Source organism: the organism of the source record quoted next, unplaced genomic scaffold (assembly GCF_019419815.1).
Source record: "Pyrus x bretschneideri cultivar Hongxiangsu unplaced genomic scaffold, Pyrus_bretschneideri_v1 Contig49, whole genome shotgun sequence".
Classification (NCBI taxonomy): Eukaryota; Viridiplantae; Streptophyta; class Magnoliopsida; order Rosales; family Rosaceae; genus Pyrus; species Pyrus x bretschneideri.
In genome coordinates, this window is record NW_025999786.1 from 2,686,147 (window position 1) to 2,714,094 (window position 27,948).

The following is a 27,948-nucleotide window of genomic DNA, read 5'->3' on the forward strand; positions in this document are numbered from 1 at the left end:
TTTGTCCAAGTCTCAATCGACAAGGATTTTCATCCTTGTTGGTAAAGGTCATCTCATCAGCCTTCTCGCGCGAAGTGAGGTGTTAAAGGTTACTACATTCGGCACATTGAAAGACGAATTCGATATTTGAACTTCGCAGAACTAGCAGTCTTGTCTTTAGGCTCTAGAACCCAAAGGCCGAGACGTGTTCCTTCCTCGGCGCGCGCCCAACATGATATCAACACATTTTACTCCCTGGCTGAGCTCGGCCTATGAGTTGGCATGCCCCGCACACAACCAAATGACGTAGTTAGCTTATTAATTACTCGGCTTGTGTGCCATGTAGGACTTGGTAGTTTTTAGGGTCAACACCTTGTCAAACCACATTGCCAATTCTGCTACTCGTGAATACAATGCTCATTAAAGAAAAATAAAGCCAAAACTCATGTAAATTAAATGTCAAAATGGTCTATGTGTTATAGCCATATAGAGAGTGAATATCAAGAAATTTGAACTTACTTTTGAGAGAATTTAAAGTTACCTCTTCCAAAAGGCTTGGGGAAGATGTTTGCCAATTTTCCTTGAGAAGTAATGTAGGAAGGAGTGATTATACGACAACGGTTACTTGCTGTCTTTTAATTTTCGGCAAAACACGACACTCAAATGACAATTTTTCCCTAGAGACTACAATTTTTCACCGTCTATTACATTTTTCGTACTAATGTATTAAAATACATGAACTATTAAGAAATACTAGAACGAAGATCCAGAATCAACTAGTTATATAGAGTCACAATGAATTTCAACAATCAAATTGCCTACCACATGCTTGCAAAAATTAATTCTATACAAGACCATTCAACCATTAATTAATTGACTTGGTCTCTATGAGAAGTAGTGACCCATGGAATTAAAGCCACTAATACACATGCAAATGGCTAGGGCCATCCCCACACACATATCTGATACGAGTTTATTATTATTGATATAAACACACGGATTACAGCGAAATTAAAACAACAAAAAAGCAAAGAAAAGGTAGTGATGAAGTCTAGTGCCACTTTTGCGGGGAACACGATTGCATTTGCGCATGCAACAAGTCTTTTAAACCCATAGGTGACCTAAATGGGACGAGTGAAGTCTCGTGAGGGTTTCCAAAGACGCTACCCACAAACATCATGTATAATGATAATTAATATTTACATGTACCACCGGAGACTGAGTACATATCCACCCCTTGCGAGTCGGGGGTTTTTTGGTGGAGGCGTAATTCGAATCTATTTTCGATGAACGGCCTTGTTAAAAGGTCGCTTTGCAAGTGCGTAATCGGCAGCGCGTGATTTGGTTGTTGTTATCGGGTGGTCCGACAGGCTCGACCTTGAACAATGTGCAAGCCCAATTGTCTTTGGTTTCGTTTCGGTCGGTAGCTGCGGCCAGGACCAGTAGCCTGTTTTGGTCCACCCTTCTCAAGTAGTTGCCATTGTAGGAGCATTTGATATGCACATAATGCTTATCGGCATAGTCCTCATTGTTTGGTGTTTCAGTGGTGAACTTTACGAATCGGCTGTCAGGATTGTCTTCAGAGAATTGAACAATCTCATTAATGTCGCTTTCTGCATCAAGTTGGTAGCGCAAGTATTTGTTGTTGGTCTCTGCTTTCAGCAGAAATGGGCTTGGTAATACAGGTGGAGCCATGTTGTATGGTATAACTGGGATTGGGAAAATCTCTCTTCTGTCTTCTCTCTTGATGATTGAATTTGCTTGCTGTGAGTGTGATCCCTAGCTCAAAACCTGCTTTCCTATTTATAAGAATTTAATCACTAGCTAGCTCATGTTCTGACATTTTCTTAGTCTTTTTGAATTAATATTAGTTAACTTCATCTGTCAGTTTCTCATCTCTTTCATTTATATGAACATGGCTGATCTCATTCAAGTGACATAAGATTTGGTAAAATAGCTGATCTCATCCATTTATTTGTATCATTTTCAAACTATTAGTTTCTAATCGTAAAACTAGTGAATGTGCTTTTGAAGTGTTACGTGCGAAGACAAGTGCTCATATTTTAACAAAAAATAAAAACCTAACCCGTGAGCATAATATTTTTTTTTCCCTTCTCTGTTTGGGGTCATATACAAACAAATGCATGCTTTCTAAGCGATGAAACCCTATCAGTCTTTAATTTTGAGGGAGAGACTAATTTTTGTTGGTGCATTTATAAAATGGCTAGTAAGCCCAATTCCCTAATAATTAATTGACTTGGTTTCTATGACAACTAGATCCAGAAGATGGAACTACAAACTAGCGAATTGTCAACTTTCATAAAGTAAATGGCAACAGGTCTGGAGTCTTTTATTAAAATTGTTTTGTACATGTTCCCACTATGATGACGGATTAAAGTACATGACTATAAGTGTTGCGGGTCTTTATATAAAATTAAGAATTTTATAACATGTGAATTCAAGAACTTAAAGTCTCAATCTTGCGTGCTAGCTACGTAACAAATAAAATAGGCATAAAAGACAGTAATATAACTGTGCAGGTGTCAAGTATAACTAACGATTCGTTCACATCCATGGCTCGTTTTGTACGAAGGAATGTATAAGTCCCAAATCTCAAAGGCAATTGAGAGGAGAAATGGAAATAGTGTGACCAACTACAGGGTAGAAAATAAATTGCAAATGAGCTTATAACTAATCACGACATTAAAGTGACTGGTTCTTGTTGAGGGTAAATTAAAGACGGTCTAAACTCTCAATATAGTAGCTAGGGCAAGCCCCACCTCTACGTGTGAGCAGTGTTCTAAAAATCGGCATTGGCGCTAGACAGTGGTTCGCTACCACGATTAAACCAAAATCGTTGAAGAAATCAGCAAGGGTATTAGGTGGCGCCTAGACAGCCCACATAGGGACTTCTTCAATATGTATATATATACCAAAATATCCTCTTAGAGATCCATTAATACCGGCCTATTATCAGAAGTAGTGATAAACTCTATCCTCATAACAAGTTCAAGTTCCATTGTGATTCTTATCTCTCAGTAAATACTTGATAAGTACTCCTGTTAAATTGGCTGCACAATAATTAAACTCCACAATTCCTATTATATCAAGGATCTCAGATTCCTTCAACCACACAACTCGCATAATGAGTTTACGTGTAATTCAAGAAATCTAGTTGTTATCTCATTGTCATTCACACATAGTCTAACATGAATAAGTTCTTTTTGAAGAAAAAAAAATGAAGTCTAACCTTTTCCTTTTGGTAATCTCGTATATCAATAACTCCAAGTGAAAAAACCAAATCATTGACTGCCGGACAAATAGTCTAATCGTGCTTTTAAATAAGATACAATGTGAGATTTAAGGGTTGTGTCTTGAAGTTGTAGATAGCAGTTATAACACGTCGAAATTGAATGGGTGTTTCGTCTTCTACATTGCATTTTGGAGACGGTTTCAATTGCTTGTTTTATTAAGAGGAAAAGTTAGAAGGTGTGCTAACCAAGGCCAGCTACATGATAAGGCAATTGCTTTTGGGGAAAGATCGTTGGGTTGAACCCTTTACTTCCTTGTTCTTATAATCACTCATACAATTGCTTTGTACACGAACGAGATGAACAAAGTATCTAACCTGATTTTCTTCGAAAGTTTTGAATACTTTTTCGGGTGTTTGAATCTTCGAGATTGTAGATTGTAATTTTGATCATCTTTCATACAAAAGTCGGTAGTAGGAAAGTTTATAACTCATTGATCGAGCTACTTTCTCGGAGATCAACAAAGCCTTCGAATACATGTTCCCGCCGCCACCCGGGGAGGGCGGGCGCGGGGGCGGGTGGGAAAGGGGGTGGGGGTGGGGTGTGGTTGGGAGGGTGTGGGGTGAGAAAGACGTAAACTTCCATTTCCATTCACAAGTATAACACAAAGTGGTGCAGCTTTACACACTTTCAACACGATGGACGTAAAAATATACGAAAGAAACAGCAAATGATAGACTTGTCAACGATATAAATAATTTGTGCTTGGATATTGTTTGTACCCAAAATAATGGATTTGGGCCGAGTATTGTTATGGGCTCAGCCCAGAGTTAGACAATCCTAATTCCCTGTCTGTTTAGATAGAAGGCCAACCCAAGGTGGAAAAGCCGAATTTGAATAAATGCTGGATTCCATAAGGATTGAGATTGGATTCGGCTAAGTCCTGATTTAATTAGAAGTCTTCAAAGATCAGGACTGCATAATAAGATTTGTAATATTCCAAAGATTGAAGTGTGAATTTGATCAGCACAAGGAATGAACTAAATACAAAGGAATGATTAGGTTTAGAATCCCAAGTCTGGTGGGAGTGACCGAGCCCAACCCAGATGATAGGATGATTTGTTATTGGATCAAGATATGCTGAGGAAATACACAAATTTGCCCTACCCAATTTCTCGCTCTGTATGAAATCCAACTGACCGCCCTAACTTCATCAAGCATACCTCTCAGCTTGTGTTAAACAGCTCTGTAATTGACAACTAGCGACATCTCTTAATTTGTGTTAAGCAACTCTGGAGCCGTAGAGCCAGGCGATCGAGGAACATCTCTCAGTTTGTGTTAACATCTCTACTCCAAGTTCAGTTGACTACCTATCTAAGTCTTTATCAATGAGGGTTTTTTGAGGATTTGTTGAAAGAGGTCATCTCATCAACCTTTTCGACGAAGTGAGGTGTTATCAAGTTACATCATTCGACACTTTAAAAGTTGAACATTTGTTGAACTTCGCAGAAACTAGCAATCTTACCTTTAGGCTGTAGAACCCAAAGGCCGAGACGAGTTCCTTTCTCAGCTCCAAACGAGTTCCTTCCTCAACTCCAATCACTCAGATAAAAAGTCAACAACACATTTGACACCAATGCCACATTCATCTACTCACCGACTAAGCTCAATTGCCAAGTTGGCATGCCCCACATTCAACCGAAGGATAACTCATTAGCTATTCAACCGCACGTTACATGGGTTTGGTAGTTTTGTAGGGTCAACAGATATATAAGGTTTTTGTTATATGTTCCTGACAAAATATGGTCCTAATAGTAACTAATTAGCAAAGGTACAACCTTTTTATGTATGCTTAAAAGGTGACGAATCAGTAACACCACTTTTGTACGCAGATGATTTTGTGAGTTCATTCTGTAACATATTTCAACGATCTGAAACATCTATCTTTTGGATCTTTCTTCAAAGTTATATCAACAAAAACACCCCCAAAAACTAGAACCATATAACCATGGGATTAAGGATTTTGAGTTTACTTGTAGAATCGTATTCGTTCATCTTTCTTCACTTCAAATGAATGTCTTAGTGATTTTGAGTTTGTCTATTTATTGCAAATATCATTTATAGGTTATCCTTACAACAAATTACCATCCTATTATTACGTGAGTTTAAATTTTGAAATATGTCTATTAAAAGAGGCAGTTGAATCATGTTTGATGAACTGATGTATTGAACGATCCATGAACCCCAAAAGGACAAACACCTTGTGGTCAGTCTTACAGACAACAGATAGATACATGTGTGTGATTCTTGATAAAGACCTTTAGCCCTCGATGGAACATCCCTATGAACCCATGCCCCAGTTGACATAGTTCATGTGTTACAAAGAAATAAACCTTTTCGAGTTGAGGCCATACGGTTTCACATCATACGTCATCACCTACAATAACATCCCTCGATTGACCTATTAAATTGTTCAAAGATACCATACCTTCGGATGCGAGCTTGCGCAATAAGACCAAATTAAACATAAAAGACCAGTCTGTAGTATACGAGCTTCCAGCACCCATCATTTGTAGAATTCAAAGTCAGTGTCGGGCTTCTTCACGTTGGTTTGGTAACCCTTCTCAAAGTCCTTTGGGAGTATGACATATCGGTTCTTCCGAACTGCATGCATTCCTGCTTCTTGACATATAGCTGAAATCTGTACAAACCCAAACCATTTACGACAGTTACTACACAATCAATTTTTTTTTTTATATAAAACGATAAAAGATCTGAGACCACCAGCAGAGCCCCGATGATATTAGCAATCAGACACAGAATACTACAGCTGACGTCAAATACGAGAACTCACATTCGTCAGAACAAATTTTACTGGAGATTCACTATGAGAAGGTCTTTGTTATCGATCATTAAAAGGCTAAATTCAACCCCATTTGACGATGTTACTGTCCCCAATGCTGGCATTATTTACAGATCCGTCCCATATAAGACATGTATATTCTTAAAGCCATAATTCTTCTAAACAAACATACATGTACATGTCTAACATCGTGACTGTTGTTCTAACCAAGAGCTTTAAGCAAATATTTCTTAGTATTTCAAGATCATAGCACAAGCCCAACAGCGCCCCAACCAAAACCCCGAATTAAATTAAAATAGAGAATTAAAAAACACAACATAATACTAACAGGATTTAACATTGGTAGAAGAATGAGAACGATAAGCATATTCTCTCCCAAAAGAAATTAGTGTCTCACCTCAGCAGCACTGATTTTGTCTGGCCGAGAGACATAATCTTCCAAGTCTACCTCATCACTCAAGTTCATTTTAGCGGTGCAAACCTGCAGAACAGGTAGGTCCATTGACATTATAGTAATTGCATTAGCTTGTCAAAAGTCCACAAGAGTAAGAAATCATGATTGCAAAAGAAAATATAGAAGAAAGGGTATATAATAAACTGGTGCCAAGTTTGATAAATATCATAAGACATAAGGATAACAGAGGGCTGAATGGGATAATCTCATAGTAGAAATTGGGTGCAGATGTGTTTTGAGGTGTCCGACTTCTGTGCAGTCCGAATCTCAGACATAGGGGGTAAGTAACAGGTCCACTAATATGGATGGCACTGAATGGACATAGCACAAGCTACAAAACTTGTGATTATGAGAAAAATGAATACCTCACAGCTTACAAACAACATTTCACCAATAACAATTCTTTCATTGAAAGATACTTTAATCATGTTATTTACCTGAAAAACAAGTCTTTTCTGCCTCCTATCAGGCAAAGGAAACTCAATCTTCCGATCAAGCCTTCCAGGACGCACAAGTGCAGGATCCAAGGTGTCTGCTCGGTTAGTAGCCATAATAACCTTAACATTCACTGTCTGGTCAAACCCATCCATCTGAAAAGATATTAAGCAAAAAACAACGTTGAGAACAGAAAGCAGAAAAGGAACGTTTCAGGGTTAAACTTTCCGACGTCTGTTGAAATATTTTCTCCACCCCCACAGCGATGCATTGAACATCCAAGTTCTGGTTTATTTACAGTTTTAGTTCATTCAGATTACAAATTATTTCAAGTCAAAACTTCCAGGCCTACCTGATTAAGGAGCTCCATAAGGATTCTCTGAACTTCTCTGTCAGCTCCAGTTTGAGCATCAAACCTTGCAGTAGCAATAGCATCCACCTCATCAATAAAGATGATGGCAGGTGCATTCTCCTTGGCAAGACGGAAAACATCACGAACCATTCGTGGACCCTTTGACAAAGAAAACAAAAAGAATTAAGAACTCACACTGTTTCTAACTTAGTCAATAAAACAGAGCGTGAGGCAACAAGAAAATATCACAGTGCCCTTGCAACACTTGCCCACAATATTTGTTATTCCAAAAAACAATAAGGATCTGTTGAATGTAAGAAAAAGATAACACACAAAAAATAGGACTATGTTATATACCTCTCCCAAATACTTCTGAACAAATTCTGAACCAACAACTCTGATGAAGGCAGCAGTTGTATGATTAGCCACGGCCTTTGCTAACATGGTTTTACCAGTTCCAGGTGGACCATAAAGCAATACACCACGTGGGGGATCTATTCCAATCTGTTTGTACAACTCGTGATGGGTAAGTGGCAGTTCTACTGCTTCACGGATTTCTTGCTTCTGAATGTCACATCCTCCAATATCCTGATGCACCACAACCCAAAAAAAAAAAAAAGAAAAGGGATTAACATATAGATTATAATTAAGTCAATGTGCCTATGGGTATTTAGCTCAGAGGCAGAGGCAAACAGATTAATCACATGCACAAAAAGCTTCACTGAATAACCGACTTGATTGCATTTGACAGAGCAAAACACATAGCGAATTGCTTCTATTACATAGCTAATTGTATAAGGAAACTTACTTCTTTCCTAATACAATCCTCAACAAAATAGGACACTAACTTTGACGAGCCAATTCCTATAAGAAATAATAATAGGCAATGTATTCAAGAATTAGACATTATAAAATCAGGGTGGGGGTGGTGAGCCAATACTTGAAATGTTACGTGTCCCCATGACACTTAATAAGAAAATTAAAGCATATTACACACCATAGCATTCTTGTTGTGTTGAAATTGGCTACCAACCAATAAAAGCAAACTAAACCTAATTGGTTAATTCTCAGAACCAACTAGTTTAGACAACAATAGCAACCAGTTCTTTCCAGGTATAAATTAGAAAAGATTAATGAGTTTCCTAGTTTAGACAACAAACCGTCAAATAGGATCAATTATATAATAGGCTGTACATCTCCTGCTTGAAAAGACTTTATAAAGCCTAAAGCTTCAGAATTTCGGCGCTAAGCATGGCAAATTGAGTAACATAAAGACCATTGAGTAAAGAGAATCAGTTATCCACACACTCAAATGGCACCGATAGAGTGAGTTTTTCAGAATAGCTAACTTTATCCTCAAGAAGTGGCGCCAGAATATCGTTAAATTCCATAAATCCAAAACCCTAATGGTAATCTATTGATTCCAATTAAGCATTTGTTGCAACAATTGATAGTAGGTGTCAAACACATGAAAAAAAAACCCTAATTCAGTCGTAACCCTAATCACTCAATTGGGCATAACTTACAGAGTAGGTGACATCGGGCTTCTCAGACTGGCTGAGGAGGGAAATACTTGAGTCGGCCTCCGGAGGCAAAACGTCGACGAGGGCATTGGAGTGGCGGTGCAAGGCAACGGAAGCAGAAGGCTTGAGGAGCTCCCGATTAATGGTGCTGAGAATCCTAACATAGTAATTGGAGCCAGTGGTGGAGCCCACAATCCCGTTGTTCTGGTCGACCATCTCCATGAATTGCCCGATGACGAGCGGCACCGATTGGATCCTCTTGACTTCTTCCTGGGCGCGGAGGAGCTCACGCTTCAGATTCTTCTGCTCGTCCTTGACGTACTCCTCCTGGATGTCGATGAACTCGAGCTGTCGCTGATAGGACTTGAGGCGGCTGTAGAGATCGTCCTCATCGGAGGCCTGGTTTTGGTCGGTGTAGCCCTGAAGGTCCAATCTTATGGAGGGGATTGAAGCTGGTGGCTCAGTCAAAGGTTTCGGATCCAACACCATGGCTGATCCTGACATTGTTGCACTCTCGGAGTTTCGATTCTTCTGGTTCGCTCTGGGGAGAAGCGAAGAGAGAGAGAGAAAGGGAGGTTAATTAAAAATTTCGACTCCGATCTATTTACAGGATAGCTTACATCAGCAAATATACACCATTCATCGGGTAAAATTCAATGACAGCAATTAAATACAATTTACTGATTTAAAAAGAACATTAAACAAAAAAAATCACCATTTTATACTTATACAAATAGAGTACACCCTATACACTCTAATAAGCGACTGATACGAACTGGCATGGTTAGCAGGTCTTGAAGTTGACGAGTAATCCCCAACACACCGAGGATTGCAGACCAACTGGGATTATTAACAGGACTACGTTTGTCATTAACCAATTTTTAGTTCATCAAACAATGTTACAGGGCATATTGGCTACTGATTTGGACATAAATAATTAATAAATTGTATTTGAAAGCCAAATATAATACACTACATTAGAAATTGAAATGATCATTGACAATTAGGGTTCCAGTTCCCAGGTAAAGACAAACATAAAAAAGTGTTCAAATCAAAAGTTCTAATTGATGAATTTTGCAATGTCCCTTCAATTTTTATGCAGCAAAGCGCTACCTAATTTCAAAAGGGCACAAATAAGAAAATCAACCCAAATCTAATTGAATAAACCCTAATTTAAATTTTACCCCAAAATTAACATCATACCTTTCTGGCAGCTTTCTTTGTCTGAATGAGTCTGAGAGAGACGGTGAAGATGGTGGGGGAGGAGAGCCAAGATTGAGAGCGCGGAGGAGATCGAGGAGAGACAGAAGAGAGAGAAGGAGTGAGCCTCACGAAAGTAAACTTCCGACTGCGATTTAACTGCCAGTTAGAAAGACGACGACGTTTTCCTGTGTTTCGCCACCGCTAGGCTCATAAACCAGCCCAAAACATTTTTTAATTGGTATTACACTAGGCCCATCATTTAAAAAAATTTGTCCAAAAATTTCAACCTCTTTTGGAGACAAATTTTTTTTATAATCAAAATGTTTCTGACTACGTTTGGTTCAAAAATTTAAAATATTTTTCGGTCACAAATGCATTTAAATTTTTAATAAAAAATTGTGATGAATTTTGCAAAAACACGTTGGATCTATTTAAAAAAAAATAAAAAAACATTTGTGCTTGTAAAAGAAAGTGTTTCTTACAATTGTAACTACAAGCACGATTGGAATATAAAGATGGAAAGGTTTAAACAACCTAGCTTTTAGTTTAGGAAAATAATTTCCCTCATAATTCAGCATGGAGATGTAGTAGTATTTCAGGTTAATCACATTATGTCATGTATCAAAATTAAAACACAAAATAATGCAGGATTATCTTAAGTTTGGCACAGATGAGTTGATGTAGAATAGATAGCCGAGTGGATTGAGGACGAAATGACCGAAGAAAGGCACAAGGATGTGGGGAGATATTACAGATTTGGAGTCAAACTCTTTTTCGAGCGCATAATACTTTTCCGAAAAGATGTCTCGGTTCAAACACATCACTTTGCTGTGAAGTATGATGGATTTTAGCCATCCGAGGTCGATAGTTTAGACTTTCAAAACCAAATTTTAAAGTTTGTAATAAAAATCGAACTTTTCCAAATTTCATCTGATTTATGTCATTCAATGCCAATAAGACCTCTGAGCTTTGCAGAAGTGAGTTTAAGTCAGATTAAGCCTTTTGCCTAATAAACATTCAAGAATTAAACTGGTGGATACCAGCTTTCCAATTCTTAGGTTTACACTTGTATTCTATTTACTATGCTCGTGCTGCGGCATGAGCGAAAGCAATTCGATTTTGGTTTTGTTTTACCAAATACATCACACTGTTACAAAGTGCAGATTGAATATAATTGGTCTTCGAATCAGTTCTGTAGTATGGATTGCATCAAAAGGTATGTAGATTTTATATTTTTTTAGAAGTATAGGTATATTGTGAAAAGAAATAAAGAAATAAAAATATAAATAATAAATAAAAATAAAAATAACCAATTGGGCATGTAACTATTAACATATAACTACTCATGGTATTCAGTTATGAACATGTGGAAATTACAACTTTACACCGTAAAATATACATACACAACAAACAATATGAAACTGAAACAGGTCGAGATTTGGCTACGTTGGTTTCTATTAATTGAAGCTTCTCTCTCTTTTTCTGTGTGGTAAATATGTAATTGAAGTTCAGGAACAGTAAATTGAGGTTTCAGAACAAAAACATGAAAGGAAAACAAAACCTGATCAACAACTTTAGAAGAATAACAAAGAGATGGTTCCCCACCTTCTACGTAACCTCCTATTTTTAGTCAGATATACCCGACTAGGGTTCTTATATATGTACTACTCTTTTCATCCATTGCTTCACCCAAGTAAATATTTAATTACAAATTTATTTAGCCGGTCTTGGCAAATGGAGTCCCCACTTTCTCATCATTTATTGCTCCTCGCTTGCTTCCTCATATTATTTCTCTCTTCTTCTCCTACACCGGCAGATGCAAGAGCGTCTCCATTAGTTCGGAGTGTTTGCAAGGCAACCCGAGACTCTTTCAGTCAAAACTACACTCTATGCGTAAAAACTCTCTGGTCAGATGCTCGAATTCGATCGTCAGCAGCATCCAATGATCTCAAAGAACTTGCTATAAATATTCTTGAGGTAGCAGGAGAAACTGCACAGGATGCCCAAGGGTTGCTCAACAGTTATCAGCCCATGATCAAGAGCAGCAAAGAAACCAAAGCAATTCAACAGTGTGCGCAATCGTACGGATCAGTTGCTTCGTGTTTCCGAGGCACACAAGATGAGGTAAAGGAAGAGGACACCATGGCCAACTATACCGTCGCAAGGGTCTCCGACGACATCGGTGTTTGTGAGAAAGCATTGAGTTCTGATGGGGTGAAGCTTCCTACTACAATATCTACCAGACTCCAGTTGGTGAAGTTGTATAACTACATTGGTTACACCATCACTATTCAGTTACTAAGTATCTGGCTCCACCACTAGAAACCTAATTAATTATACATAACTACGAGGATCTTAGGGGGTACTGAACTAAATAAAAAAAATGTACGTGCATGGAGCGCTGTAACAATAATGACTGAGAGCATTGACCTCCCCTGTAACAAAAATGAAAGAGGACGAAATAATAATTGATATAGCAAACCATTTATGTCTATAACTGATTACTAATTTAACTACTACAAGGATCTTAGAAGGTACTGAAATAAATGAAAAAGATGTACGTGCATGCATGAAGTGTTGTAACAATAATGACTGATGAGAGCATCGACCTCCCTTGTAACAAATATGAAAGAGGAAGAAACAATGATCGATACAGCATACGTATCTGTATGTCTTCATAATAACTTCAAACCAATCATCCGATGAGAACTGAATCACATCTCACTTGTTTGAAGGACATAATTGACTCAACATGAGTTCGGATGTGCATAAGTTGAATATGGGCTTAAATATGTATAAAGTGTTAATTAAGGTGAATTGGTGATTAACCCACCCGTATCTACATATCTGTATATATAAAGCCAGCAGGTCCCTTTTGGGGTCACTGCTTCACCAAAAAAATTCGAATAAAAATACCCCCAAAACAAAAAAGTTCAAAAGCATCCCAAAATAATGCACTAATAATGCAGAGGTATTTTTGTCATATATACAATGTTTTTTTTTTAATAATTAATTCTTTTGTACAGTCTTTTTTTTAATTTTTATAATTAGTACCTCACAATGGGCTAGCAATAATGTAATTCAATTAGTTGTCAAATGATTGTTTTTTTATTGTTTTTGAACAAACGATATTATCTACACTAAGAGGGAGGGGTTAGGCTTACCCTTACAATGGACTAGCGAGAATCAAAGGCGGCGTTGAGGGGAGTGAAAGGTACAGTCACACAGGGCCCCCAAAAACTTTTGGTATCTTATATTTATATGTAATATTGTTATATATTAAAAATATACTTTTATTAGTGCTTTAAAATCTTATAGTGTACTTTTTATAAGTAAATTTTTTTTTCTTTCTAAATGTAAAAATTTGAAGTGCACAATGAGATAATAGGAGTGCCAATAATAACACCTTAAAAAACGATTTTCTTTTCAATTTTATTATATAATAATGTTATATATTCAAGTGAAACTTTAAAGTTAGAGTATTTGAAGCTTTTTTTTTCTTTATTTGGTTGCTTAAGATTGAATAGTTTTTTATTGTTTAGTGAAGGTTATGTTTGTAATTCTTTTTACTTATTTAATGACATTTGTAAACTTACAATGAGTGAGTCCTAAATGTTGTTTTGATTTAAGTTATTATTTTCTAGAACCAATATATTGTCCTACTTAAAAAAAAATTAAAAACTATCTTAAAAATGGGCCCTTTTATAAATTTCGCACAGGGACCCCAAAATCTCAGAAACGGCCCTAGCGATAATGTGATTCAATTAGTTATTTATTAAATATTATTTTCTCTATTTTTAAACATGTTTAAAACATCTTAAGATGCGCGTAGTGTCAGTTATAAAAAAGGTATTTCGCACGCGCATAATAATATGATTCAATTAGTTGTCAAATGATTTTTTTTTTTTTGAACAAACGATATTATCTACACTGAGGGGAGGGGTGGGCTTAACCTCACAATAGGCTAGGAATAATGTGATTCAATCAGTTGTTTATTAAATATTATTTTCTCTATTTTTAAACATGTTGAAAACATCTTAAGAGACACGTACCGTTGGTGATAAAAAAAATCTTTCGCACACGCACAATAATGTGATTCAATCAGTTGTATTATTTTCTCTATTTTTAAACACTTAAGAGGCACATAGTGCCAATTATAAAAAAGGTATTTCGCACACGCATAATAATGTGATTCAATTAGTTGTCAGTTGATCTTTTTTTTTTTTTAACAAACGATGTTATCTACACTAAGAGGAAGTGGGTTTAGCCTCACAATGGGTTAGCAAGAATGTACTTCAATCAGTTGTTTATTAAATATTATTTTTCTCTATTTTGTAAACTTAATAGAATGTAGATGGAAATTGAAAGACCAATTTTATTATATGGATTCAACTGCTTTGATTGGTTTATGAGGGGTTTATTCTAGTATGATCTAATATTATTTATTTACTTCAAATATTTGACTTTTTTTTTGTCATAAAAAAATTATGAAGCAATTCAGTTATATAAATACATTTAAAATGTGTAAGTCGCGCGTAACACGTCGTGATTTAAAAAATATCTTATGCACATACGTGAGCGTGTGCATTACGCGCGTGCATGAAGGCTAGTCTATCATAAAGTGTGGGCACATTTAGAATGGATTACTTCAGCAAAACATTCCAAACCAATCACAATGTAATGGTTTGGTTCGATTTTGACTACTTATGGAACTTGAACCAAACCAAACCAACAATGAACAGTTTGATTCTAGTAGTTTAGTCCTACTGTACACACAGTTTATTTTTACTGTGCGCAGTGTCTATTTTTCTTGTCCATTTTTTCAACTTTTTAGCCCAATTACAATACATTTTTAGAAAAACTAATAAAAAAAATGTTTGAAAACTTTAAGTTTTAACGATAAGGACAAAATAAATGGTAAAGTGAATAGTACCAGGATTGATTTTTTAGCGTAAAAATGTGATTTTTTGTTAAAATGAACTGTACTAGGAACTTTTCGTTAAAATTTCCTAAATTTTTTTGTTGGACCTAATTATGATGACAACTAATCCGTAATTTGCTTAATTTTTTTATTTTAACATCGTATCATCTTCAGATCCAACATGATAATAAACTTAAAGTTTGGTAACTCATACAGTTACGACTCAAAGCTCAATAACTTCAATTTCAATGAACATTAACATCCTTACCCTATTACTAGCCAATTAAAAAAACTACTTTACAGTGGATAAAGGGAATGCATATGGAGGTAGAGCATCTCCAATCTCTATAAAGCAACCAAAATTACATAGTAAAGAACCAAGATTAAAAACTGCATCTCCAAGAGATGATGTAAAAGATTTTCTATAATATCAAAAGGGATAATGACTCTTTAAATGTAGAGAGCAATTATTCACTTGCTAACTATTAAACTTGTTTCTACGATTCAACGATCAAACTTGTTTGTATATACTTTGAGATCTGATACGTCAAAAGTTATCAAAAACAAGTGTTCTAAGATTAGATAACGGAGCGAAATCCTTCGAAGGTTAGAAACGAAAGTTCATGTCGTTTTAACTCCGATTTTGATGATTTATCTCCCATCATTTTTTTGTCAAAATAAAATATTTCAGGCAACCTTTGCCGGACAAACCCTTAGGGTTTGCCCAATGAAATTTTGGGGTTTTTTAGCACCTGTCAAAATTTTAGAAACCTTTGCCCAATGAACCTTCTGTTGGACAAATTCCTGAAATGTCATAACTGCAGAGCCTTCTTCTTTCTTCCTTTTCGCACAGCGAACTCACAAACCTTTGCTCTCTAACACATCCCTCTTGATCTTTATTCTCTTTTTCTCTCTCAAATCTCTTTCTCAACTCGATCTCTCTCACCCGTGAGCCGCCACCACCACCACTTCATGTTTTTTCTCTCTATCTCTCTCTCTCTCTTTCTCTCTTTCTCTCTCTCTCTCTCTCTCTCTCTCTCTATTTTAATTTTATTTTTGAATTTAGGATTGTGTGATTTGTTATTAGGATTGTGTGATGTGTGATTTGTGTGATATTTAAGATTGTTGTTAGGATTGTGTGCATTTTTGCTCACCCCCATTTAGTGTGGTGTATGCTCACCACTTTATTTATCACCATTAGATGAGTTTGAATTTTGAGATTTGTGCCTATCTACTATACGAATCTCGAAATTCAAACTCATATAACAGTGATAAATAGGATGATGAACATACACCACACTAAATGGTGGTGAGCAAAAATACTCCCTTTGTTATTAGGACTGTTGTTAGGATGTGGGTATGGTGGTGGTGGACTGTGGGGACCGTGGTGGTTGGGTGTAAGGACGTTAAGGGGACGAGTTGTGGGGATAGTGGGCGTTTCGAGGTAGTTATTTTAGGTTGTAAAATTGTAGAAGTTTTAGGTAGTTTTATGTGGTAAAACTGTGAAATTGTGAAATTATTAAATCATGAAATTATGACATTGTTAAATTGTTAAATTGGTATTTATGATTTATGTCATACAATTGAGAAAGTTGAATATGTGAAAATTTGATAAAATTGTGGAAGTTTGAAATTTGTGAAATTGTAGAAATATGTGAAAAATGTAGGAAATATGATTAAGTTTGGTAAAATTTTAGAAATATGTGAAAATTTGTGGAAAAAAAAAATGAAAATTTGGTAAAATTCTAGAAATAATTTAAATTGTAGGAAATTTATGAAATTATATATATATATATATATATATTTTATAGAAGTCATTGCGCTTGATCACCAATGGTTGTCGCCTTGCCTCTGCTTTTAATCAGGATGAGCATTCGGCCCTTAGCGCCACCTCAGCGACCATAACTGAGTTGACAGCTAGTACCAATAGTTATGCGTCATCGAGGGCAGGTGGCCCAATTTGCTAAGTGGCCTCATAGCCGTAGCTGCTAAGAACCTGTGACAGCTCTAGCCCACCCTGTTGCTTGCGTAGAGGCTGATTATGCAGTTGTGTAGTAGGTGGGAGACGGGGAACCTCCCACCTGGCTGAAAAGCAAAGTATAGGGGATCTGTAAAGGGTTGGTGAGCAACTTGATTATCCAAGTATCACAGTCTCAAATCCAGGTTGATTACCATAGTCATCAACAAGCGAGCATAAAGTCAACAGCTTGTTGACTCACAACATGGGTGCCATCACAGCACCAAGTGCCCCATGGTCAATGATTGGGGGAAGACCACACACCCCAGGTCCTTGCTGAGATTTGAGACATATTTCAATAAATATAGAACTTTCTTAATTTATTATTTTGTTTACCTTTACTTATTTAATGTTTTACTTATCTATCTATATAATAGGAAGTTGGAGGCTCATGCATGCTGACAAAAATTTGGAGTCACGCCATTCAACAAAAATATTACAACAAAGTTGCCCCTCAACCAAAAAAAATCCAAAAGCAGCCCAATGTAATATATCAAATAATGCAGGGGTAATTTGGTAATTTGATTATCATAAAATATAATATAAATATAAATGGGAAGAGAGAAAAGAATGAAAAAGGTTTTTTTGCATGCGGATAACGATGTGATTAAATAAGTTGTCAAATGATTCTTTGTTTTTTTTTTTTTTTTGGTTTAACAAATGATATTATCTACACTAAGGAGGAGGGGGTCGGCTTAGACCCACAATGAGCTAGCTATAATGTGATTCAATCAGTTATTTATTAAATATTATTTTCTCTATTTTTAAACACGTTCAAAACATCTTAAAAGGCGTGTAATGCCGATTATAAAAAAGGTATGTCACACACGAATAATAATGTGATTAAATTAATTGTCAAATGATTGTTTTTTTTTTTTTAAATAAACGATGTTATCTACACTAAGAGGGAATGAGGTGGCCTTAACCTCACAATAGGCTAGCAATAATATAATTCAATCAATTGTTTATTAAATATTATTTTCTTTACTCTTAATGTAAATTCTATAGAGATCAATTTTATTATATGAATTCAGCTGCTTTAATTGGTTTATAAGAGATTTCTTCTGGCATGATCTAAAATTATTCATTTACTTCAAATATTTGACTTTTCTTTTATCAATTTACACATATAAATACATTTAAAATGTGTAAATCGTGCGTAGTACGCTGTGATTAAAAAAAAAAGCCTTATGCATGCGCATGAGCTCGTGCATGAAGGCTAGTTATATATAAAGTGAATGGAAAGGTGAATAGTGATTTGGTGTCACCATGCTTCAACAAAAAATTTGGACAAAAATGCCCCCAAAACAAAAAACTTCAAACGCGTTCCAAAATAATACATCAAATAAGGTAGGAGCATTTTCATCATTTTAACAGTATTTCTTTAATAATTTACTTTTTGGTGCTTTTTTTTTTTTTTAATTTGTACTTGTTTGGATCCCGATTTTACACTATCGACCCATTGCATTGAAACCATTAAATGACTCCAAAACTAAACAGATTTTTCTTGATATTACTATCAATTTTATCATGGTAATTATCTTGAGAGAGATGTTTTGAGTTTGAAGAGATCGGGATGGATTATGAATGGGATTAACATGTCTTTTTTGCTTGGATAAGGGATTGAACTAAGCATATCTGATTTGAGAAGCATGTAGCACGTGATGATTGGATTGATTCACAATCAAATTGAGTTGGTTTGTGATTTTCTATTTGAATTAATAAAGATTGCATGGAGATAGCCATGCATGCAACATCTGAGGTAGAGACAAGCCCACGTGGCTCTTTATTATCAACCTAGAGTTCCATTTGAGATAGAATACATCTCATCAAGCAAGCATGTGGCCTCATCATGAAATATTATGCGTGCATTGGAGGAGATGAGCGACTAGACGATGGGTTGAGGGAAGAATTGTAATTGAATTGCAATTCTTTATAGAATTGCATAGATGCGTCTGCGCATACAACTCGACAGACAAAGTTTTGGTTGGAAAAAAAGCACATCATCCAATGGGTTTATAGCCACTATAAATACAGAGTCGCAGGCAACATTGACGCTCTCTAATTCAACACACAAACTGCCCTGCGCAAACTCTTGCTCTACGCGAAACCTCTCAAAAACCTTGAAATTTTTATTTTCTTTTTCCGCCAACACATTTTCAGTTTGGATAAACAGCACTATGAAAGCAATCGGTGAACATCTTTAGTTTGGATAAACAAGCACTGTTGCCGTAGAATCAGCCGACCGCGGAGCACCTACAGTTTGGATAAACAGCACTTGGTCGAGATCGACTGGTTATCTATCCAAGTCTCGGTCGAGAAGGATTTTCAAATCTTATTGGCAAAGGTCATCTCATTAGTCTTCTTGGCGAAGTGAGGTGTTAAACATTACTTAGGCTTGACACATTGAACGCCGAGTTGTTTCATGATTGGATATTCACAAGTAAGCTTTAGAGTTTGGCATTTTGATGGATGAACCACATTTACCATCAAGACATACATCTCCTTTAAGTATTTGTGTCATATAGTTTGGTGTCGGTTCAACGTGCTTATACTTTTATGAATATAATCACCGTGACCTGAACCTAGCACCGACGATTCGTGAACTTTGCAAGACTCGTAACCTTGTCTTCATGCTCTAGAACTTGAAGGCCAAGATGTGTTCCTTCCTTGGCCGCAGTCGCAAGATTAAGAAGTCAGCAACGTGCTCAACGCAACATCAACACATTTTACTCCTCGGCCGAGCTAGGTTAACGAGTTGGCACCCCCCGCACACAACCGAATGACGTAGTTAGCTTATTGATTACTTGGCCTACGCGCCGCGTAGACTTAGTAGTTTTTAAGGTCAACTGTACCTCACAATAAGCTAGCAATAATATTCAATTTTTTTTTTAACACGTTCAAAACATCTTAAATGGCATGTAATGCCGATTATAAAAAAGATTTTTCACACGCGGATAACAATGTGATTAAATAAGTTATCAAATGATAATTTTTTTTTTAACAAACGATATTAACTACACTAAGGGAAGGGGATGAGCTTAGCCTCACAATGACTATCAATAATTTGATTCAATCAGTTATTTATTAAATATTATTTTCTCTATTTTTAAACATGTTTAAAACATTTTAAGAGGTGTGTAATGCTGGTTATAAAAAAGATTTTTTCACACATGGATAATAATGTGATTAAATTAATTGTCAAATGATTTTTTTTTAAATAAACGATATTATCTACACTAAGGGGTAGGGGGTGGGTTTAGCCTCACAATAGGCTAAACCCATCTCCTCCCCCTTAGTGTAGATAATACTAGCATATGGGTACACACAAAGTGTGTGAGAAATTTTTTTATTTTTGTTTTTGAAATAGAAGGAGAGAGGAAGAGAATGATAGAGAATGTGGGAGTGAAAGTTTTTTTTTTTTGTTTTTTTTTTTAATTAGAGATATGTTAGGATTACATGTAAGTGAGGCTTTGAAAAAAAAAAAGGTAAAATTTGGTTGTGTGAAATTACATTTTTGCCTATATTTCTTATTCATGTTCTGTTTTAATTAGAGGGTTAAACTAGTAATTTCATAGGGTTTTGATTGACAATTAGTGTTTTATTATTTAGTAGAGATTATTTTCTCTATTCTTAATGTAAATTCTACAGATACCGATTTTATTATGTAAATTCAGCTACTTTAATTGGTTTATGAGGGATTTCTTCTAGCATGATCTAAAATTATTCATTTACTTCAAATATTTGACTTTCCTTTTGTCAATTTACGCATATAAATACATTTAAAACGTATAAATCGCAAGTAGCAAGTCATGATTCAAAAAATGTCTTCTGCATGCACATGAGCGCATGCATGAAGGCTAGTTTAATTAATGTGGTTTAATAATTTGGTTTCGATTATTATTATTATTTTTTTCCTAATTCAAGGCAACTTCAAGATCACCTGCAAGACAAGGGGACCGCTAAATACATAAATCGGATATGGAGGGAGCGATATAAGGAGTGGAAGTACAAGTTGTACTGCTACTACAAGACTTTCTCTTGATGCAGCTCCTACAAGTCTACCTAAGGAGTTTCGAGAGGTAGGCGAGTGGCAGTGGCAGTGCACTCATTTCCAGAGCAAAAAATTTCAAGTAAGTTTTATTTATATTTTAATTTTAGTTCAAAGTTTTGTAGAAAGTTTAATTATTATTTTAATTTACAACGTAAATCAGCAGCAAATATACATCACTCCGATTCTCGACGCCTAAATTTTGGTTTTCCCGAAATTCCGTACCAAAATTATTTTGATTTTTCAGTTCTGTATCCCAAAAATCAGATAGTCGGCAATCGAATACGAAGGTCGAAGAATCCCCTCAATCAAAAGCAGAAAATTGAAACCAGATACAAAGAAATCAAGCCGTAATTAAAATTAGGGATTTTCAAATCTTAATTCCACCCTTTAATCCCCACATCTAGAGAGAGAAAAACAACTAATAGTTTTAATAAAGCACAAGGTAAAGTTTTCTAGAGAGTGAAATAAAAGAGAGAACACCGATTCGAGGAACGCAACGGCTACTTTGCAGGAGTCGGGAGTGGTGCTCCAGTCGAGAACTACGAAAATGGTTTTAGCCCCGTTTTCTTTGGTTTCTAGAGAGAGAAAGTGAGATTATGATTGAGGGTTTTTTTGCAACGAAAAGAAAGAGCCCACTGTGTGTGTGGAGGAGAGAGAGAAGAGAGGGAGATCGGGAAGGAGGAGAGATCCAAGGTTGGGCAGAAAGTCAAGTGAGCATCTAAATGAGGTGAGTCGGTTCAGTCTTACCGAACAAACCCAAGTTTCACACTGAATTACGCACTAAAAATTTCGGTATCAGTCTGGTTGGGTACCGAATTTTTGGGTACTTTTGGTTTGGCCTTTTTTGGTTTTTTTTTTTAATACTGCTTCGACTTGTTTCAGAATTTTCAGTATTTTTTTCACCCATACTTTAAACAACCTAGCTTTTGGTTTAGGAAAATAATTTCGATCATAATTTACCGTGAAGGCATACTGGTATTTTAAGTTAATCAAGTTGTGTCATAAAGGTAAATCAAAACACAAGGTAATGCCTGATTATGTTAAATTTGCCCTAGATGATTGGAAGCAATTCGATTTTGGTTTTGTTCTACCAAATACATCATACTGTTACAAAGTGCAGATTGAAATATAAGTGGTCTTTGAATCAGTTGTGTAGTATGGATTGCAGCAAAAGGGTCATAGACTATATTTTGAGATGTATAGGTAGACCGTGAACAAAGCCAATGGGGCGTGGGAAAGTTACAACTTACACCCTATATATGCACACGAGAACACACAAAAGAAACAATTTGAAACAGAAATTTGACTACGTTGGTTTCTATTAACTGAAGCTTCTCTCTCTCTTTTGGTAAATATGAAATCGAAGCTTCAGTAACAATAAACGAGCTTTCATAACAAAAATAACAAAGGAAAAAAAAAAAAAAAAAAAAAAAAACCAAAAACCGATCATCAACTTTAGTAGAAAAAAATTAGATGGTTCCCCACCTTCTACGTACCCTTCTATTTTTAGTCACATACCAGCCTAGGGTTCTTATATATGTACTACTCCATTCATTCATTGCTTCACCAAAGTAAACAATTAATTACAAATTTATTTAGCCTTTTCAATTAACTAGCTAGTCTTGAAAAATGGAGTCCCCACTTTCTAATTATGTATTGCTCTTCGCTTGCTTCCTCGGGATATTTATCTCTTCTTCTCCTACACCGGCAGATGCAAGAGCGTCTCCATTAGTTCGGAGTGTTTGCAAGGCAACCCGAGACTCTTTCAGTCAAAACTACACTCTATGCGTAAAAACTCTCTGGTCAGATGCTAGAATTCGATCGTCAGCTGCATCCAATAATCTCAAAGAACTTGCTATAAATATTCTTGAGGTAGCAGCAGAAACTGCTAAAGACGCCCAACAGTTGCTTAACAGTTATCAACCCATGATCAAGAGCAGCAAAGAAACCAAAGGAATTCAACAGTGTGCGCAATCGTACGGATCAGTTGCTTCGTGTTTCCGAGGCACACAAGATGAGGTAGAGGAAGAGGACACCATGGCCAACTATACCGTCGCAAGGGTCTCCGACGACATCGGTGTATGTGAGAAAGCATTGAGTTCTAATGGGGTGAAGCTTCCTACTACAATATCCACCAGACTCCAGTTGGTCAAGTTGTATAACAACATTGGATACACCATCACTATTCAGTTACTAGGTATCTGGCTCCATCACTAGACTCTTAATTAATTATACATAACTACAAGGATCTTAGTGAGTGCTGAACTAAATAAAAAAAAATGTACGTGCATGGAGCGCTGTAACAATAATGACTGAGAGCATTGACCTCCCTTGTAACAAAAATGAAAGAGGACGAAGCAATGATCGATATAGCAAACCTTATATGCCTATAACTGTTTACTAATTTAACTACCACATAATAACCGCAAGCCTGTGGAATTATCAAAGAGATGGGTTAAAGGTCCACTTCCGACAACACCGATATTGTTTCTAATTGGCTAATTACCACTTGCACAATCCGTCTGGTGTGAGGTTTTATTACAAAAGGCCTCAATATTAGTTGGAGTGGAGTTAGGATACTTAAATTCCTATTTTCTCAGAGATACGTTTGATGTGAGATATTTCAACATGCTCCCTCACGTGGGACCTAATTAGTGGGTCACACGTGAAAGATCTACACATTAACAACCACATGGAGCCAAGGAGACTTACCTTACACGAGGGGCCAAGGGACCCACCATCATCGCGCGGGGCTAAGAGGACCCACCCATCACGTGGTAGTATGAGCCTGCTTCCTGGCTCTGATACCATATGGAATTATCAGAGAAACGAGTCAAAGTCCACTTCCAACATCACTGATATTGTCCCCAACTTGGTAATTACCACCTACATAATCTGTCAGGTGTATGGTTTTATCACAAAAGGCCTCGGTATTAGTTGTAGTGGGGTTAAGATATTTAAACTTTTCTTTTCTTAGAAACATGGTCGATGTGAGATATTTCAACAACACCAATCGTCCAATGAGATTGACTGAAGCACATCTCACTCGTCATGATGCATATAACTCAACATGAGTTCGAATGTGCATAAGCTGAATATTGGCTTAAATGTGCATAAAATGTAAATTAAGGTAAAGTTACTAAGCCACTCATATCTCCATATCTATGATAAAGTGTGGTGTAGAAAGTTTGAATCGAATGATTTCATTGATATGTGTAGGGTACAATATATACAAGTTATAGATTTGGAGTACAAGTAACATTCCTTTTGATACAAGAATAATAAATATAAAATCAAGAAATGTAATTTCCAAATCAATTTTTAAAGGCAAGGAGAATCCAAATTTTATTTTCTTTCCTAACATCCCTCCTCAAACTTGATGGCTGTGGAAAGACAAGTTTGGTCCGAAGGAAGATGAACCGAGCTGGGGATAGGCCTTTGTTAAGGACACAATCAGGTGGATCAACAAATGAAATAAACTAGGAGTACCCATTTGAACACGTTCCTGAACAACGTGATAATTGTGGATGAAAATTTCTTCCTCCTTGATCTTAAACAAAATTGTACCTACAAAACAAATAAAACCTTAGGTCAAGGCCAATAATCTCACGCGCCTATGATTTTTTTTTTTGGGGGGGGGGGGGGCTTTGGCCGAAGAACTTTCGATGCCAAAATTAGAATTTAGAGAGAAAAGTGTTTGAGAGTTTTGGAGAATTTTAGCAAGAGTGAAGACTCTTGTTTTTAGAGAAAATTGGTAGTATATATAGGGCATGGCCGGTCCCCTTTGGAGAAAAAGTGGCCGGCCTTTGGGATGTTTTTGGGTGCATTTTGTGGTTAATGGGTGATTTATTTGGCAATTAATGGATTAATATTAATTAGGTAATTAATCCATTAATTAGTCAATTAACACATTTTAGAAGGAATAATTTTGGAGGTTATGGAATGAATTAAATAAATAGCTAATTTATTAGCTAAAAAGGGGAAAGTGAGGTAAAAAATATATAGAATGAAATAGGTTTTCGGAGTTACCTTGTAGAAGGGATTTGATGAGATATGCTTTGAATTGTTGCCTACTTTGGGCACTTTTGACTTGGTTGAAGTATGATTGTCCGCTGCTCGCGCGTAGGAATCCTGTTATGTCTCAAGGGTATTTTTGTCCTCTTACGTCCAAAAATCCACGTGTTGCCTTGTGATTATTATTGGCTCCACAAATGCCCCCACACCTGTTAGGCTGCTCGCAGAAAAGGGCAACAGGTGTAGAGATTTTCTTGCTTTAGGAAACTTTGGACTGCTTCCTATTTTGATATAGATTCCTTCTTTAATAAGAAATTAGATCATTCTAGGAAAGGGAAATAAATTTCTCTCAAAACCTATTTAAGTCCACCTTAAGTGGGTTATTAAATTAACTTTGGAGAGTGATTTATTCTACCCTACAAGAGAGAGAGAGAGAGAGAGAGAGAGAGAGAGCTTAGAGGATATTTGTTCCCCCTTCTCTAGCAATCTTTTACATCTTGCTCATGCAAAGGACCGTCTTTCGTTGCTTTCTTCGTCTTTTCCATGCCGCACCAATGTAATAAAAACTTAATTTCTTCTTGTCTTCTTCTTGGATAGTGTTGTCGTGGGGCAGTCGTCGGGGTGGTGCAGTACGTCGACTGGCAGGGGCTAGGAGGTGTTGTGGCAGGGACCACTGCTTTAGGCTGCTCGGCTTGGCTAGAGCAAAGGGCAGCTTGTGCGGCTGTGGTGTCGAATTGTGGCGCTAGGGCGCAGTGCTAGGCGAGTTGCATGGCTTATGTCCTTTAGGCTGTTGGACTTGACACGGGCTAGGCTGGCGATTAAGAGAAAAAATAAGGAAAAACCAGTATGGGTTGAGTTCCCCTGCTTAGGACCGTGAATATCATTGGCTATTTAGTTCTCTTCACTGAGAGAAATGTGGGTTGTTCTCTCTAGAAAAGGTCAAGAAGATCAAGACGGATTCTTTGGCTCATCTGATTGCTATCGTGGAGCCTACTGTGAATAAAGGTGGAAAGAAGAGGTCTTTCCCGTCTGCTCAAGAGATGCTAGTTAAGAAAAAACTGAAAACTTCCTCCATTGCTCGTGAGGGTCCACCTGTTATCGAAAGGCCTGTGATTGACATGACTTCTTCCAATGGGAAGAAAAATAAGGCTGCTAGATCTGAGCCTGTGGCACCTGCTATGTTGAGAATGGCTAATTCAATTGTTGATAGTATTGCTCAGTGTAGAGGTCTTGTCATGCCCCTAGTGCCGAGGTCTATGCCAAGACATCTGTTGAAAGCTAAGTCCGAATCTCATTCAGAAAGGCTTGCTATTATGAAGAGCGATAAGGTGGACTTTGCTGCTAAAGTGGCGCTAAGGCCCACTCCATCCGCTGCTGAGACTGATTCGCCTGTTAGGAAGGAGGAGACTGCTCACGTGGGCAGCTTTGAGAAATCCATTAAGCTTGCTTCTAGGAAGGCTGCTGAGATATGTGTGTTCTTGAAACCAGATTTACTTGAAGACATGGACATTTGTGCCAAGTTAGTTGATGGCGTTAAAAAAGTTTGTTTGCCCAAGTTCATTTGTGAAGTATACGACCTAATATAAAAGGACTGTTCTGCTTGCTATGATGCATATATAACAAGGCTGCCAATGAGGTGGTGAAGACTATGGCAGCTGAAGCTTATTCCTTGTCCGAGGAGATCAAGAGATTGGACTTTGAAGTCGTTGCTTTGAAAGGGTCTAATATTTTTGCCCCCAATTCTCTGCAGCTTGAGACCGCTTGCCAAAAGATCGTTGTCTTGAAGACTAGGCTTGACGCAATTCGAGTTAAGTATGAAAGTGCAGAGAAGGAGATTGGATGTTACATACCTCTGATTCAAGATCTTGAGTTTGCAGTTTCTGAGCTTTATTTTGTTGTTTTTGCAAAGCATGAAGAGTTGATTGCTGCATATAATCAAGTGATCAATTTCAAAAGAATAGTCGATAAGCTTGAATCCCAAGTGTTGGAACTTCAAGGTGTACTGAAGATCAATGAAAGTTTAAAGAAGGAAGTGGATGAGCTGCAGCGCATCTGTGTTGGTCTGCTCGAAAAGAATGAGCAGCTGCAGGGTGAGAAGGATGAGCTCAAGGTTTCAAGACCTTCTTTATTTCTTTGGAAGACTTGGTTGCTTTTACTTTTGAGGCTTCCATTGGTGAAGTAGTTGAAGAAGTTAGTGCCTAGGCTAGGGCAGCCGGGGGTGAAGTGCTGGAAGATGCTGCTGCTGAAAGCGTCGCGGTTACTCAAGGTGTGACGACCAAGTAGTCGTGGGATGTCCAAATTGCTGAAGTGTAGTCTTCTAAGTAGCTTTTAGGATTTTCTTTGTTTTTCTTTGTAGCTCTTGTTTTTCTTAAACTCCATTGGCATTTTCACGTTGTTTATAAACATCATTCCTTCGCTTCTTTTGTTCATGCCCTAACCTTTAGACTTTATAGACCAGTGGCAGACGTGCTACTTTTCTATAAGCAGACCGGCCCGCGTAGTCTATGCAGCCGTATGTGTTGGTATAGAACTTTGCAAAGTTGTTAGCCATAGGGTTGGCAAGTGAATGTCTTACTTACAGAAGCAGACAAATCCGCGTAACCACTAGGCTATTAACCTTGGTTTTTTCCAATTCCGTAGGTTGTGTAGCAAGTATCACAACACACTTTAGGACTTGGTGTAAGTTGTTCCGCGCTTGGTAGAGGTGAAGCTTATTGACTACATAGCATGTCGGCATTGGATAAAGCTTCGTATATCCACGCTAGCTTGTTTAACCTTTCACAAGAATGTGCAGTTGTAAAAGTCTAGCATGGCTTTACTGCTCGAAGGGCAAGCCATAGGTAGTCTTCTGGAAACTGTAGGCTACCTTAGTGCACTCGATA

General features: G+C 37.0%; 1 protein-coding gene across 1 annotated transcript; it reads right to left on the reverse strand.

Moving 5' to 3' along the window:
* Nucleotides 1-5,434: 5,434 nt before the first annotated feature.
* Nucleotides 5,435-10,219, reverse strand: LOC103946218 (26S proteasome regulatory subunit 6B homolog). The gene is made up of 7 exons (XM_048568769.1): nucleotides 10,061-10,219; nucleotides 8,861-9,398; nucleotides 7,692-7,922; nucleotides 7,335-7,493; nucleotides 6,985-7,137; nucleotides 6,491-6,574; nucleotides 5,435-5,931 (listed from the first exon to the last, which is right to left on the reverse strand). The coding sequence occupies exons 2-7, from the start codon at nucleotides 9,359-9,361 to the stop codon at nucleotides 5,797-5,799; spliced, it is 1,263 nt and encodes a 420-aa protein (XP_048424726.1). The 5' UTR covers nucleotides 9,362-9,398; nucleotides 10,061-10,219; the 3' UTR covers nucleotides 5,435-5,796.
* Between the last annotated feature and the right edge of the window lie 17,729 nt (nucleotides 10,220-27,948).

Coding starts and splice junctions, on each gene's coding strand:
- LOC103946218 (XM_048568769.1), bottom strand. CDS start 9,361: ATGTCAGGATCAGCCATGGTGTTGGATCCGAAACCTTTGACTGAGCCA. Junction 7,494..7,691: donor TTCAGAAGTATTTGGGAGAG/GTATATAACATA, acceptor TCTTTGTCAAAG/GGTCCACGAATGGTTCGTGA. Junction 7,138..7,334: donor TTATGGAGCTCCTTAATCAG/GTAGGCCTGGAA, acceptor ATATCTTTTCAG/ATGGATGGGTTTGACCAGAC.